Consider the following 14,722-nt stretch of genomic DNA (forward strand, 5'->3'; position numbering starts at 1 on the left):
AATTTAGCTTTTTGTAATAATATACAAATCATTAAATCCAACACGTTTTGTAAATTCCAAACAAGTGTGGTGTTTGTTTACTAAAATGAGCATAATTCAATTTTCTCAGCTCAAATTGTTTGTTTTCTTTATTTTTTTTCATAAGATTAATTTAAGTTTTATATCTTTTGATGCAAACCTAGACTCTAGTCACCTATGTAGCTGACTTTTGTTATTACGTTATTAATTTGTATCAGTCAATTTATGAGAATGATTGATAATGATAAAAGATAGCGGATGAGATCTACTGCATTCAGTGTGTAAATAGACGGAGGAATATCAGAAATTTCCACCCCTGACAAAAATTTATCCCGCTGGGGAAGATACTTTAATCCCTAGCAGGGATAACTTTTCTTCCTCTAGATTTTTTTTTTTAATTATCATGAAAATAGAAACAGAGAACAACTTTTATTTTGTGTATTTTTCTTTTAGCCAAATTGAAAGAACACTTTTATTTGAGTCAAAACAGCTTATAAAATATCTTGCTTCTTAAATCCTTTCGCTTTTTACATTTCGATGACGGGTTTCAGAAAAGTTTCATAAAAAAAAATGTTTAGACATTTTTGAGGTAAAGTTCACAAGCAAGCAAAAATTACTTCTATTCATATATGTGATGGCTGGGTGCTTATATTGGAAATTCCTCTCTCCTGGAAAAAGTACTCACCTCGCGTACGAACTGCATCCAACTACAATCTCCCACGATTGTTTGAATAAACTTGACTAATATTAATAATTTTCTTTTCTTCAGATAAAATTTAGGAAGTTTATAAATAGAGTAGGTAAAATGTAGTCATTGTGTGTGTGTGCATGATATATGAACGTTCAGACAATAGCGACAATTCGGAATTTCATTTTACTTTCTAGAAGTTCCTAATAATAATATATTGTTCGTAGTGAAAGTGTTGCTGGTTTACTTTTGGCACACCACTCAAAATAATTGTTGAAAAATTATAATTCTTTCACTAACTTCCTTCTTATTGTCAACAAAATGTTTCAAGTCGTAACATTATCATCAAATGTCATTTTTTATAATAATCATGGTATCATCATCAAGTGTTATATTTAATTACGAAAAACGTGCTCTGAAACTGTAGAAATTATTACTGAATAAAGAATATTGTGATTAATATAATGCATTAAAAATAACTTTAAAAATGTAAATGAAATCGGGAGTAAAAAAGTCAATTTCTTATTATAAACTTTTTGTGTAATTATTTATTAACACAAACATACAATCTAACACTTTAACTGACAATCCTTAAAATTCTAACAATTCTAGATTCTTTTTGTTTAAAAAAAAACTTTTTCCTTTTTAAAAAAAAGTTAGAAATTTGTATTATACATAGATTTTGTAACATATTCACATTAGGAAGACTTATTATTATTCTACATTACACAATTTATTTCAATTCTTCTTAGTCTTTATAAAAATAAAAGCTTAGTATGTACATATTTCGGAAATATATAATAGACATATCGTAATTCTTACATTTCATATGACTATGTAATAAAACACTGAGACGAATATCTCTGTTAGTTATGACACACATTCACACATAAATGTAAAATATATGTACATAAATTTGTTTCCTTATAGAAAAACGTATCAGTAAGTACAAAAAAATAATGATTTATATCATATTTTATTCTATCAAAGTTGATTCTTTATTCCAGCACCACGAAAGTAAGCATACTCAAATATTTTGAGTTATGTATTTAATATTAATTTTATAGTGTTCTGTGCTTGAGACCAGCAGCATTGTTCATTCGCACGTAAAAGATTCATCATAAACGAAGTTTATATATTTTTTCACAGTTTAAAGTTTATATTATAATTTCTAAACAAAGAACATTTTCAGACATTAAAGATATTACAGGGTGTACACAGATTTCCCAAGCACATGCATAAATAGAACCGAAGAAATTCACAGTGCTATTTATAAATTATTGTAATCTAAAACAATCAGGTTTAGACAAGCTTCACATGAGTTATTTGGATATTGTAATTATATTTACAACGATTATTCAAGTTAACAAATCACTAAATAATATTTTAGAACTTATCGAAAGCATTGATTACTTCACTATGTTTGCTCAATTACTCATTATAACAAGATCACATATATACCATAATTATTCTTTAAAATTTTCATAAAATTTTTAACTAAACATTCGATAAGCAAATATTACTAAAACCGGCGGTAAGTGTACTAGAAGATTTTTATGACGTAGGCTACCGCTCTACAAATCTGGTGACTATCTCGAAAATACTGTTTATTTTAGAACATACTATGCCATAAAAATCGTACTCAAAACTTCTAAAATTTTAAGTATCTTTCTTATTTAATTTTTTAAATATACATTTTGAAGCCTTCTCTGCTAAATCTTCCGGGGGAAAATAATCTGCATAAATGCTTTATCAACTTTGAATTGTACATTTCTCTTGGATTTTCATCTATGCTGCTTTATATTTTCTTGTTGCCAACGTTATAGAATTCCAAAGTAGATATTCGGCAGGCTACAGAAGACGAATACTTAATAAAAGCGATGAAAGAAGGTGGACGTGTGTGTATGTGTTAGGGAAAACGAAGAACAGTTGTAGTAGCATACCTTACTTTACTAATTGTATGTTATCGTCAAAGGTGCTATTAAAAAAAAAAAAAAAAAAAAAATTACTAAATGGAAGAAAACGCTTCTGACGGTTAAAAAAAATAACAATTTGATTATTTAATCGGATTCTGTTGAAGCCCTACAAATTAATACGTTCTGTGGGAACTCAGGTAAAAATTTAACAACACATGAAAATCCAAATAAACTGACAGTATCATGCATAGCATCACAAAGGTCTTATGTATTATACAAGATATCCATATAGAGTTGCCAACTCTGCAAAATTAAATTACCGGCACCCCTCTCAAAATTCCCTATGATATAGACCTAGGTGTGAAATATCTCTGTTCGGACCCATCAATGCAAAGGAAATGTACTATCGTGGACAAAAGTGCATTAGCATCTGTAATCTGCATATCTTTAGTACATTCACTAATAAGCTTAGTAGATATATTGTGCTAAAAATGAAAAACTAAAGTCGGTATTGATCATTTTATTGTATCTTTCACTAACTGCCACTTCTTTAAAATTATCTAAAGAGATGAACAAAAGTATGTTAATCCTTACGTGCATTTACAAAATGAAATTTATTCTTTAAACTTATACCTCAACTACAAACTTACACTTCAACATTGAAGATTTTGATGTTCGATGTTTTATTCTGGATTACATATTTGAAAATACCGGTCACAAAGGGACTGGTAAGAAGTTTGTACTGGTCACCGGCCTCAATCAAAATAACAACAATATTTCCGGTTAAGTCGGTGAAATACCTGCCAGTTGGCAACCCTATATCCATAGTTTAAGAACCATAAAAGTGAGTTTAAGTTTGGAAAAAGAAAATCGTCTGCATTTCATCTTTCTCACTAATGATAGTTTAGTAGTAAGCGATACTTGCCTATTAATAGTGACATACATAGAAATATCAATTTAAAGTCGATTTCATATAAACACAACCATTAATAAAGAGAATGGAGAAAAGTATGGAACATAAAACAGTTCAAATTACAAATAAAACCAGTCCCTCTTATGGTAGACTGTGTAGCTTCACTTAAAATATTTTGACCATATCTTTTTTCAATGTCTTTTTATTTACATCTATCGTGACGTCGCTAGAGCACAAAAAAAAAAAAAAAAAAAAAAAAAAACGGACTTAATTATATGTTTTTAGTACTGCATGCTTACTTTTAAAAAATGACAAATACTTAAAACACGTAAACACGAGGCACTGGATTATGAACTTATTGTCTATTTTACTTTATGTGTATTTTGAACACACAGTTAATCCGTTACGTTTTAGAATACACGTTTTGATTGCTAGTTGGTAAAACCTTTAATAAAATCAAAAACTATCACACATTCTGTGCGCTATTTATCACTTCTTTTTTTTTAAGTTTCTTCCAAGTAGCGAAAGATGGGTTAGTACCAGCCGTACGTCGGGTCATTGTTATTCTGAATTGATCCCAACCATCAATGCTACTTGGGTTGTTATTCAGTATTAGTACTTACATCTTACTATATATATATACACACACATTAGTTTAGCACTTAGGTTAACAGCCACAAATGTCAATTTGATCTACGATCTACATCATAATCGATGTCTCACATTGAATTCTTTTTAAATCTAAGTCTTTTTTTCATTGTGTTGCACACTGCTCTGATTTCTTTCAGCTTCACACTTTTCCGGAGTAGTGTGAACCCACAGCAGATCCTGGGCCCCGAGGAGCGCCTTTATGTGATCCTGGAGCTGAATAACGACTTCCTGGCCGTGAATGAACAATGGCGTAGTGATCGCTGTTCGTCGAAACGGATCGTGTAGAATTCATTGTGGATCCACCAGACGTGTATCCTGGTTTTCCATTCAAAGAATACCTGAAATTACGAATATAAGGAATCAGTGCGAGAAAGGAAAAAATTGAAGTGTCCTATAGTTAAAGTCAATAATATTATGATCTATCTATCTTTTACTACGGACATACTGTATATTTCATTTAAACTGGACTAGATCAACTTACATTTGAATTAATTTTTTCAGCAATTTAGAAGTCCAATGTTTCCTATAGCATAGTACCTAGGTATATATGGTGGATGTTGTGGATCCTTGTATTTGGCATCACAAATAACTTCTTTCAGTGTAGTGTGTGTTCCTTTTTGTTATGAACTTGTTATATGTTTTGTAAAGAAACTTTCATAACCTGTTAAGTATTGATCGAGTCTTTGGGAGAACGAATGCTATGTTAAAATTGTGCTTCCTGAATTTCTTTTTTTTTTTTTTTTTTTTTTTTGGTAATTTGTTTAAAACCGACTGAAAAAGGCATACCTATCCATTTCTTGGAATTATCTTGTTTTAATATATTTGATTTAATTAATGTTTCAACCTGATTAACCATTGTTTCAAAGTATCAATCATGTAATAACTTTTCTATCTATTTTTTTTTTAAGTTACGTCAAGTTGAAACATTGCTAAAATGGAAAGCATTAACAAAAAAATATAAAAAACTCTCAGCACGGGCGTCATTAAAAAGGGGGACAAATTCTACCTAATAATTTTCTAGGCTCACCTAGGATTCTATTTCGGTGGGAAGAGGATAATTTTTCAGTACGCATCATTTTCTTAAAGTATGTTTTTCTCATAATAAAATATTTTTGAACGTCTTTTTCGTATTTCGGGGAAGGGGGATATATCTCCCCACTGGGCTCGCCCCTGTGTATATTTATGCTTATGAATGACAGTTTTTGTGCACTACTTGAGTTACAAGAAATTATTACATTTCTTCTTTCAAATAATTCGCATATTTGAAATGTATTATGTCCCTCCCAAACATTTAAAAGCTAACGACGCCAGCGATTCCAAGAATCATAAGTCTATATTTCATTTGGTTTCGAACGAATTACAAAATATAATTTTAACACACCATTAGCGTCCCCAAAGAATATAGAGAAAAAATTAACAGGTTATAAAAACTTATTCAATAATTCGCTGGATTCCATACGTATCTATAAAGTCCTGTGTACGTGACCCCTTTTACGAAAATGAACATACACACAAGACTGAAAGAACATAACTACAACGATGCCCCATCATGGGATCTTTTAAAACACTTGAAAGATACAAACAACAACATCAGTAAAATAAAAATGATAAAAAAATAAATAAATAAAATCTTAATCGTTCATAGAAAGATAGGCACAGAAAACTTTTTCATTCGAATGAAGGAACCAAAATTAAATTTAGACATGGGCGCTCTGACAGAAGTTGAAATAACATTATGGACTCTGTCGTTACCAACCAAAAGAGTACAATGAAAGTACTGTGAAGCTTCAAAAGCGTAGCGAGAACTTTTCATATGGATGTGCACAAAGATAAGTTTTTTTTTTTAAGTTATTTTCTCTGTAATTAATTTCCAAAGATCCTATTCCCACCAAACTTTCCCTTCTTATTTATGTGTTGACATTGCCGATAGTTGACAGGTTGTTCACAGGACATATGAGTGGATATGTACTGAGTTATTATAAGATTGCTCTTTAAGCGGTTAACAATGTAATGAATCATTGTCTCTTTTAATTTATAGGAAACTATACTCTACGTGTTCCAGTTCATTTAGAAATTATTTGAGGATATCCACTTTTAAACACAAATTTACAATAATGTTATAAACAATGGCACATAATAGAAAGTAATATTAATTAATTCTAACTTGAAAGATATTATTTCTATGATACAACCATAAGTAATTACATAAGAATTGTAAAATAACAATGATTATTAAAAAAACTGTTATAATGAAAATTTCAAATGAAACAGTAAATATCTATTCTTATTGTGCTTCTTAAGAATTCACTTGAAAGATTATTTGTTGCATGAATTTCCATATATATTATACAAATAAATAAACTTTAAAATAATAATGTCATATTAACGCTGAAAAAGAAAGATAATTATATGCAATTTAACCTTTAAAAACTGTTGAACTTTTTGGACTCATAATAGAGATAAGTAATGGTGAAAAGAATATATAAATTATACTCCTCAGTTACCACTACTAATTAAAGTTATAAGCAATCTAGGAATTAATCTTTCAAAACTGTTAAACTTTCTGATCTTATAATAAGTGATAAATAATAATGAAATGGTATATATGTTATATTCCTTATTTATCTCAACGAATTAAGACAGCAAACAAATTATGGAATTTTAGAAACACTTGTACACGTACTTCATTGAAAGTTATTTTGCCCTGTTTTAATTGTTTCGTTCAGTAGTTTTAGAAAAAAAATGCAAATAATGCAAATTTTTAATAATGCATCTACGTTATATGTTTATTAATTGCATTATTAAAAAATTACTAGTATCAACAATTTCTTTTTGCACATACGAAGTTTTGATACCTGGGTAGTATTATTAGTAATGATATGATGTGTGAACGTGAAATAAAAGCAAGGATAGGAATGGCGAAAGAAGTCTTTAGGAGGAAGAAAACACTATTTTGCGGGACCTTGAATGAAGATTTGAGAAAAAGACTCATAAAATGCCTTGTGTGGAGTATTGTAGTGTATTGGTTACTAACATGGACATTACGCAAAAATGATGAAAAACAACTCGAAGTTTTCGAAGTATGGGTGTGGAGAAAAATGGAGAGAATTAACTGAATCGAGAGGAAAACAAATAAGAGGGTCTTAAAAATGATGGGGTGAAAAGAACAATTTCAGATATTATTAAAAAGAAGATAAAGTGGTTAGGACATTGGCTACGAATGAATTGTATCATGAGGAACGTGCTAAAGGTTATGGTGGCAGGAAAGAAAGGGAGGGGGCGAAGGAAACTACAATATCAAAACAGAAAAGTCATACACGAAAACGAAGCTGTTACTAGAAGACCGTGGAGCATGGAAACTTCTTAGCTGCGGCAAATGACCTGCCAATACTGGCAGAATACGTATGATGATGATGATGATGAAGTAGAAGTGCATAATTATTGTTGTAGAACATATGAACTGAAATGAAAATCACCAAGTTTTACAAATACATTTTACTTATAATTAATTTGATTTCCGTAAGCGATATTATATATATATATATATATATATATATATATATATATATATATATATATATATGTGTGTGTGTGTGTGTGTGTGTGTGTGTATGTATGTATGTATGTAAAAGAAAATTAAAGCCACAAAATAACCTTTAAATCCGTTAGCACAAAGGTAACGTGGTATTTAAATACACTCGGGGCCAAAGTGTTAAAGGATAGAAAAGTACAGGCATTTTAAATTGTCAGTTCAGCTTACCACCCTCATTATACGTATATTCGTTCAAAAAGTGAACAATTTGAGTGATATTTCTCAAAAAGAAACTTATATAACTTTCAAACAACTTTATACAGTATTCTCTAGTTTTTTAAAATTTGAAATAAGTTAATTACAATACTCTACATGTAAGTTATGAGTACTCCTATGATACATTTATATTTTATAAAGATCAAATACGAGGATATAAGTTTAATAGGGTCTTTTTATGACTGTAAACTTCTCTCTTTAAGTAATGATAATAAAGAAGTGATGGTTTTGGATTGAATAGAGATTTTTTCTGAATTGATTTCTGAGTTAATTTCGCTACTTCCTCTGACTAAAATCAAGTTTTACAACATTTTTAGTTCTTGGAACTACTAAAAATGTCAAATTCATTAGTAAGAAAATGTGTTAGAAATAAACATAACGTAATAATTAACGTGAACTAACCTTGATCCATATTGTGACCCATGCCAACTCCTATATGGATCATAGTCTTCTATGATGCTTGGTTCTTTCTCAATAACTTCGGTTCTACTACAGGAGCAAGTCATGGCAGAGCACAGGAATATGTTAATAATGAGCATGATCAGGAAAAGGATGCCGAATGCTATACATAAGTATAGTAGCCATGGTGGACGAATTCCTTCATCACATAACTCTAGGACGGCTGTAAAAGAGTATTAAATATTCATTTATTTAGTAAACAATAGAAAAACAGTATAAAAACATGAATTCTCTCATTATTGTTTATAACTAATATGTATTTATACAAATTCTTTCTTCATTCAAACTTTCAAATCTATCTAACAAAAATCTATTTCTGCATTGTTCTTAACGGTGTTGAATACATGCGCTATTTTTTTGGTCTATTGGCATATAAGGGGATTATTTTTCTGGTTTTCTTGAAGTGCAGCAGCGTAGAGTCAAATTTCGAAACATACATTATTTAATATCTTTAAATCATACATTATTTACTACTTTGAACATAGATTTTCAAAAACAGCCATTAAGGTCCAAAATCGTAACTCAGTATTTCATAAAATGATTTTACGCGCTTGAGAGTGTTAAGTTCTTACGCTTGATACAATAGTCGATGACCTTCTTTAATTAACGTAGACCATAGATAGTCCCAACAATAGTAGGCTTGAATTAAAACTAATAATTTTGTCAGCATAAATTCCTTTATCACTGAGTCAAAGCGTGATAATAGGTAACTTATGCTCACAAAAAAAGTACTTTCCAACGGTCAAAAAGTAATCTAAATTGATTGACTAGAGTCAGATTCTTCCCACAACAAGCTCACAAACTTCCTCTTTTTTCATAATACAAAATAGGCCTATATTAAAATGAAATTTTTAATAATTGATCAAAGGAATGAAATTGCAATGAAAGCTGCAACTATATCAAAGCTCAGTAATCTTTAATTATTTCACACCTTACTCCATCTTTTTACTGTTTGTCAGGTACGGTACCTGGAATTTTAGTGTGGATGGTAGCTGAAATTTTTAACGAAGATAGTGATAAAGATTTCATTTAAATTAGTTCAAAGCAAAATATACCTACATGCAGTGGCGGCTTTTCAGAGAAATCACATCGATAATAAATAAATAAAATACAGTTTATCGCTACAAACTAAGGTACGAAAGAATACCAAATTATTGTACTAATTATTAAATACAAGATCTTCCTCGAAAGACAGTTGTTAAGTTTCCTCCACTTATTAGAGTTTTATATAACAGTACAGCTAGATGATAAGGACTATTGTTAACTTTCTATTGCCAATACAACATTACTTAATTTATATTTTAAAGACAATTTTGACCATGCCGTTCATTTCTCAAGAGAATACTTAATAAAAAAAGAAGACAAATACCATAGCAGCACACACATAGTAGATTCTAGGTAAGTCAATGATCGGTATAACTGAGAATTAGTAGTTTAAAAAATGAAGTTGAAGAATAATTGGCCCAACGTATTAAAAAGTGTTGGTTGGCCAATCCACAATTTGCCATCATTTGCCCAACACTTTCAAGCTTGCTCTCCTAATCGCCATTTTATATATTTTATATCGGGTGCATTGGACCAACGTTGAAATTGATTAGGCCTACCATTCCCCATTCTTGAACCTACAGTCTGTACTGCTAGAGTACATACGTGTCAACACGTAAAAGTGTGAATAGATAACACGGCGGAGCGTTTTACAGATTTTACCTTCAAAGAGAAACTGAATGGACAATTCAAGATAACCAATGTATAGACTGCAAACGTTGAAACATTATGCAATGTCAACTTTAGTAGTAATTGTTCAAGAAACATTAATAACCAGTTGCAATAAATTGGTATAGCCATGTTTTGTTTCCTGTGAGTACTTCAGACAGCAATTTGTTGGAGCTTGTAAATTTTTAGGTTGATGAGACAGCCTATGATGGACTGCCGACTTGTCTCTGGTTGCAAACAGTTGTTATAAACTGTTGCTTTCAAAAGATCAGAGGATTCCTAAGTGCCTGTGAAAACTACTGGCGACTACGTCTACTTTGATACCACTCAAGACTCAGCTCCATGGTGAATGCTACTTCACGTAGTGTTTCCCAGATTATCCGAGCATGCAGACTTGTCTGGATAATAAGAAATTCGTCAAACATGAAACACAAATACACTCAAGTTGCAATTTGTATTATTGTTTAATAATGTTTCTAAAATTTAAGCGTATCTTTAATAATAATAATAAATGCTTACATGGTTGTTCTCCAGGATCCAAGACGAAAACACTTGTGCTTGCCATCAATACTCCTTCATCAGATTCTGAATATATGTCATTTGTGAGTGATCTTGCTTGAGCCGATGGTAAACGTTCTATGTCCGTATCGCACAACACTTCAGGACATCCTCCTGAAATATATAAATGAATAAGTAAATGAATAAATAAATAAATAAATAACAACAAAAGTATAATAGTATTACCGCAAAGGATGATATTAACAACGTATAACAGATTAATTTCCTGATTTTCTTTCTATCATGACAACAAATACAAAAATATTGTATATTTAGATTAATTATATATATATATATATATATATATATATATATATATATATATATATATATATATATATATATATATATATATATATATATATATATATGCAGGGGTACAAATGGATCTGAAAAGGTAGGGGGACGGTAGGTAGCGGCATGACGTCAAGCCGTCCCACTGCCTATCTTTGCCCATTGTAAATTTTTGGAAACTGGGGTACGCCGTACATATAAATATTTTTTGGAGGTGGGACGGCGTCACCCCGCGTTCCCCCGCACTTTTACCCCCTGTATATCTATCTATCTATATAAAGACCTGAATTGCAGAACATCCCAAGTCTACCGGAGTATTTTTGTGATTTTAGGAGAAAGACAAGATTATATTTGGCATGCTATTCTGTTTAGCTGAAATTATTTTGTATTTTTTTAATATTTTGATTTTGATTTACGTATTATGCACGTGAATAGCCCCTTAAAACATAGATGCTAACATAACAAACAAAAAATGCAAAATACGAAGAAAAACAGTGGACTTGGGATGTTATGCAATTCAGGTCTTTATATATATATAGTAATATTTCATATCATATTTTGTTAATATATATGAAATATTGAATGTTAAAACAGTTTCAAAATCACAATAGATTATGCTTTAGACCCTATACGTATGTTCGTGACTCAATATTCAATACACGGTACTGTAATTATTAATACATAAAATACTGGTGTTTCTGAATTATAGTATTTTTCTTTAATCAGATTTCATATTGGACAGTTAATAATTAACGTTTTGTTGATAATTCAGAATCACTAGTCAATAATATAACAGTTTCTTATCAAGCTCTTTTAAGATAAGGGGGTTAACCTATATAACCAAATATATATCGAGAATTATATAACTGGAAAGTTAACGTTATTTGAGGTAACCGTTTTGGAATTACATTTAACGATGTAAATTTTTTTGTGACAAAAACATTCAAAAGTTATTGTAGAAGGACTAGATATTAATTCTGTAAAATAATGTTAAAGCAAAATTTTCAGCAAAATTAACTGAAAAAAGCCGTATACTCTGCGCAGCTAATTGAGATAATGTAATCCAAGTAATTGAGATTTGTGATCCACGTATTTTTTTTTTTTTTAATTTAAATATTTGAGAGACATCACTTCATATATGACTAAGTTTTAAATTATTATAATTTCAATTCGAATACAACAATAAAAATCGATGTCGCAACCTACCTTTACAGATTGCAATGTCACATTGGAAATGAACCTCGTTGCTGTCAGGAAAACGGAACATGGACTTGAGTTCGGCATCGGCCGCTCCCATTTTCTCGTCATATTTAAACTGAGAAATAACTCGATTTACTGGACACCTGAAAAATGAAACGAAAAAAAAAAAAAAAAAAATCAGTATAACAACATGATATGAACTGCAGGCAGATTTACATTGTTTATTCTACGCGTATGGAAATAGAATACTCCTACCCCCCAAAAAAAAATAAAGAAAGAAAGAAAGAAAGAAAAAAAAAAAACTTTTATAAAATGCATTGAAAAGGAGATTCTATAATTTCTATGATGGGGTAAAATGAAGACTAAATGCATTGGACGCCTTTCCTAAGGTTAAGGGTTAAAGTTTTTACGGATATTACGAAAGTGGCTCGCTATAATTCATTATAATCATTAGCTTCCATGCTTAAAGCGATCATCATTGAAGCAGTTTAGATGAACAATAAATCGCCGCAATGCTTTTAGTCTTGGCCTCTTTTCTTCATATTACCTCAACAAAAAATCGCCTTTTTAATGACTCTTATAAAAGCATTTCTAAAAGTTTTTTTTTAAACAAACAAACTGTTTACTTTTTAGTCCTTATTCAATATCCTGGAATTTTCTTAACTTTATAATACTACATGATTTCTTGTGGAAGGCAATAGTACCTAACTTTTCCATTAGAGGCGTCACATAAAATCTCGAACCAGTGCTGAACCACTCTACTATCTATTGAAATAATGCTATATGAACTGAAGCTGTCTACGCACATAAGTAATATAAAAACATTTGTAATAATTTAATTCATTGTACAGCAAAAAAAAAAAAAAAAAAAAAAAAAAAAATTGAAGCTTAAAATATAAAAAACGATAATCATGCCTGTTGTTCTGTATGGTTGCGAAACATGGTCGCTTACTTTGAGAGAAGAACGCAGATTGAAAGTATTTGAGAACAAGATCCTGAGACGAATATTTGGACAGAAGAGGAACGGAAATGATGAATGGCGGAAACTGCATAACGAGAAACTACATAATTTATATTGTCTACCACACATTTTTAGGGTCATCAAATCTAGGAGGCTCAGATAGGCAAGTCATGTAGCCACAATGGAAGAAAATAGAAACGCTTTCAAAGTTTTAACTGGGAGTCCAATCGGAAAACGACCATTAGCAAGACCTAGGCGCAGATGGAAGGACAATATGAATCTTGCAAAAAGAGGAATGCAAAGTAGAAACTGGATTCAGTTGACCAAGGTAGGAAGTCAAAGGAGAGCTTTTGTAGATGCGGGATTGAACCTCCGGGTTTCATAGACCATAAAGTTAGTTAGTTAGTTAGTACAGCAAAGTAATGTGCAAGAGCGAAAATGTGAAAATATTGTACTCTCAGCAGGTTTACTTATCTGTACAAAATTTCAGACTTGTAGTTAGTGTGTCAGTGGGAGAAATTTAGGTTGCAAGATTTGAAAGTTACAAACAAACGAACATAAAAATAACACAGAACATTATAAAAAAATACCAAAATAATAGCAAGGAGAAAAATGTTAATTCAGCAAAGAACAAATTATTTATTATTTTAAATGTAACTAAGCGCGAAAATTTGATGAGGTAAAAGGGTTATCACCAACAAATACAGTAAGACTTTTTTTTTTTTAATTAAATACCTGATTCATAATTATCTTTCTCGAGAAAATGGGATTCTAATTACAATTCTGGTTGAAATTAGCTCAAATATCTCAATTATACAGGAAGGAAAACGTAGTTTGTTTCAGCTCAATGCGTTTATGTATACGTTTATGTATTTTTTCAGTAATGAGTCTACGTATATGAGACGATGCTATAATCTTACGTCAGATCTAACATTGTATTCCCACCAGAATCGAACCTGGATGTACCGGACCAAAACTCTTAACTCGTTAGCAATTACATGAATCTGGAGAAAAATTAAAGGTACGGTGTTAAATAATGGACGTAACTTAACAAGCTCTCTGGAACCATAAACTTCGAGCAGTTCATTTCTGAAGAACTTCACGCTTTGTTTCAGTGGGTCGGAGTAACAGGTGAAAAAGAGGGCCTTCTTTTGATATTAAAGAAGCATAAAACGTCTTCAAATGTTGAGACCGCACCTAACACATTAAATGCCATTGACTTAACTCGTAAACGAAAATGAACTTTAAAAAAAAAATAATAAATAAATAGAAATTGAAATAGTACACTATTAAAGGAAAAACAGAGCAAGTTTCAGAACTCAAACCGTTAATTATTTCAAGACAATAAATATCATATGAGTCTGTCTTTTAGTCTTTTAGTTTGAAGACTAAGTTAGGTCATTTGTTTCTCATTTGAAGACGACGAATAAGAGAACAAAAATGGACCCAAATAGACTAGTAGAATTATTAGAAAGAGTTGGTTTGCTTGAGAGCCAATTGTTGATGTGGTTGTGAAACGAGGTACAATTACACGCTTGCGATT

General features: G+C 30.7%; 1 protein-coding gene across 1 annotated transcript in view; it reads right to left on the reverse strand.

The window, feature by feature from the left end:
• Nucleotides 1-1,231: 1,231 nt before the first annotated feature.
• The window catches only part of LOC145673188 (uncharacterized), a 279,284-nt gene continuing 265,793 nt past the window's right edge, over nucleotides 1,232-14,722 (reverse strand). Inside the window, exons 7-10 of the mRNA XM_081742657.1 lie at nucleotides 12,225-12,361; nucleotides 10,686-10,838; nucleotides 8,397-8,616; nucleotides 1,232-4,524 (exon numbers count right to left, since the gene is read on the reverse strand). Coding sequence (XP_081598783.1) covers nucleotides 4,326-4,524; nucleotides 8,397-8,616; nucleotides 10,686-10,838; nucleotides 12,225-12,361 — 709 coding nt within the window. The 3' untranslated portion in view covers nucleotides 1,232-4,325. The remainder of the gene's footprint in view (nucleotides 4,525-8,396; nucleotides 8,617-10,685; nucleotides 10,839-12,224; nucleotides 12,362-14,722) is intronic.

Source organism: Thermobia domestica, chromosome 16 (genome assembly GCF_964235325.1).
Source record: "Thermobia domestica chromosome 16, izTheDome1.hap1.1, whole genome shotgun sequence".
Classification (NCBI taxonomy): domain Eukaryota; kingdom Metazoa; phylum Arthropoda; class Insecta; order Zygentoma; family Lepismatidae; genus Thermobia; species Thermobia domestica.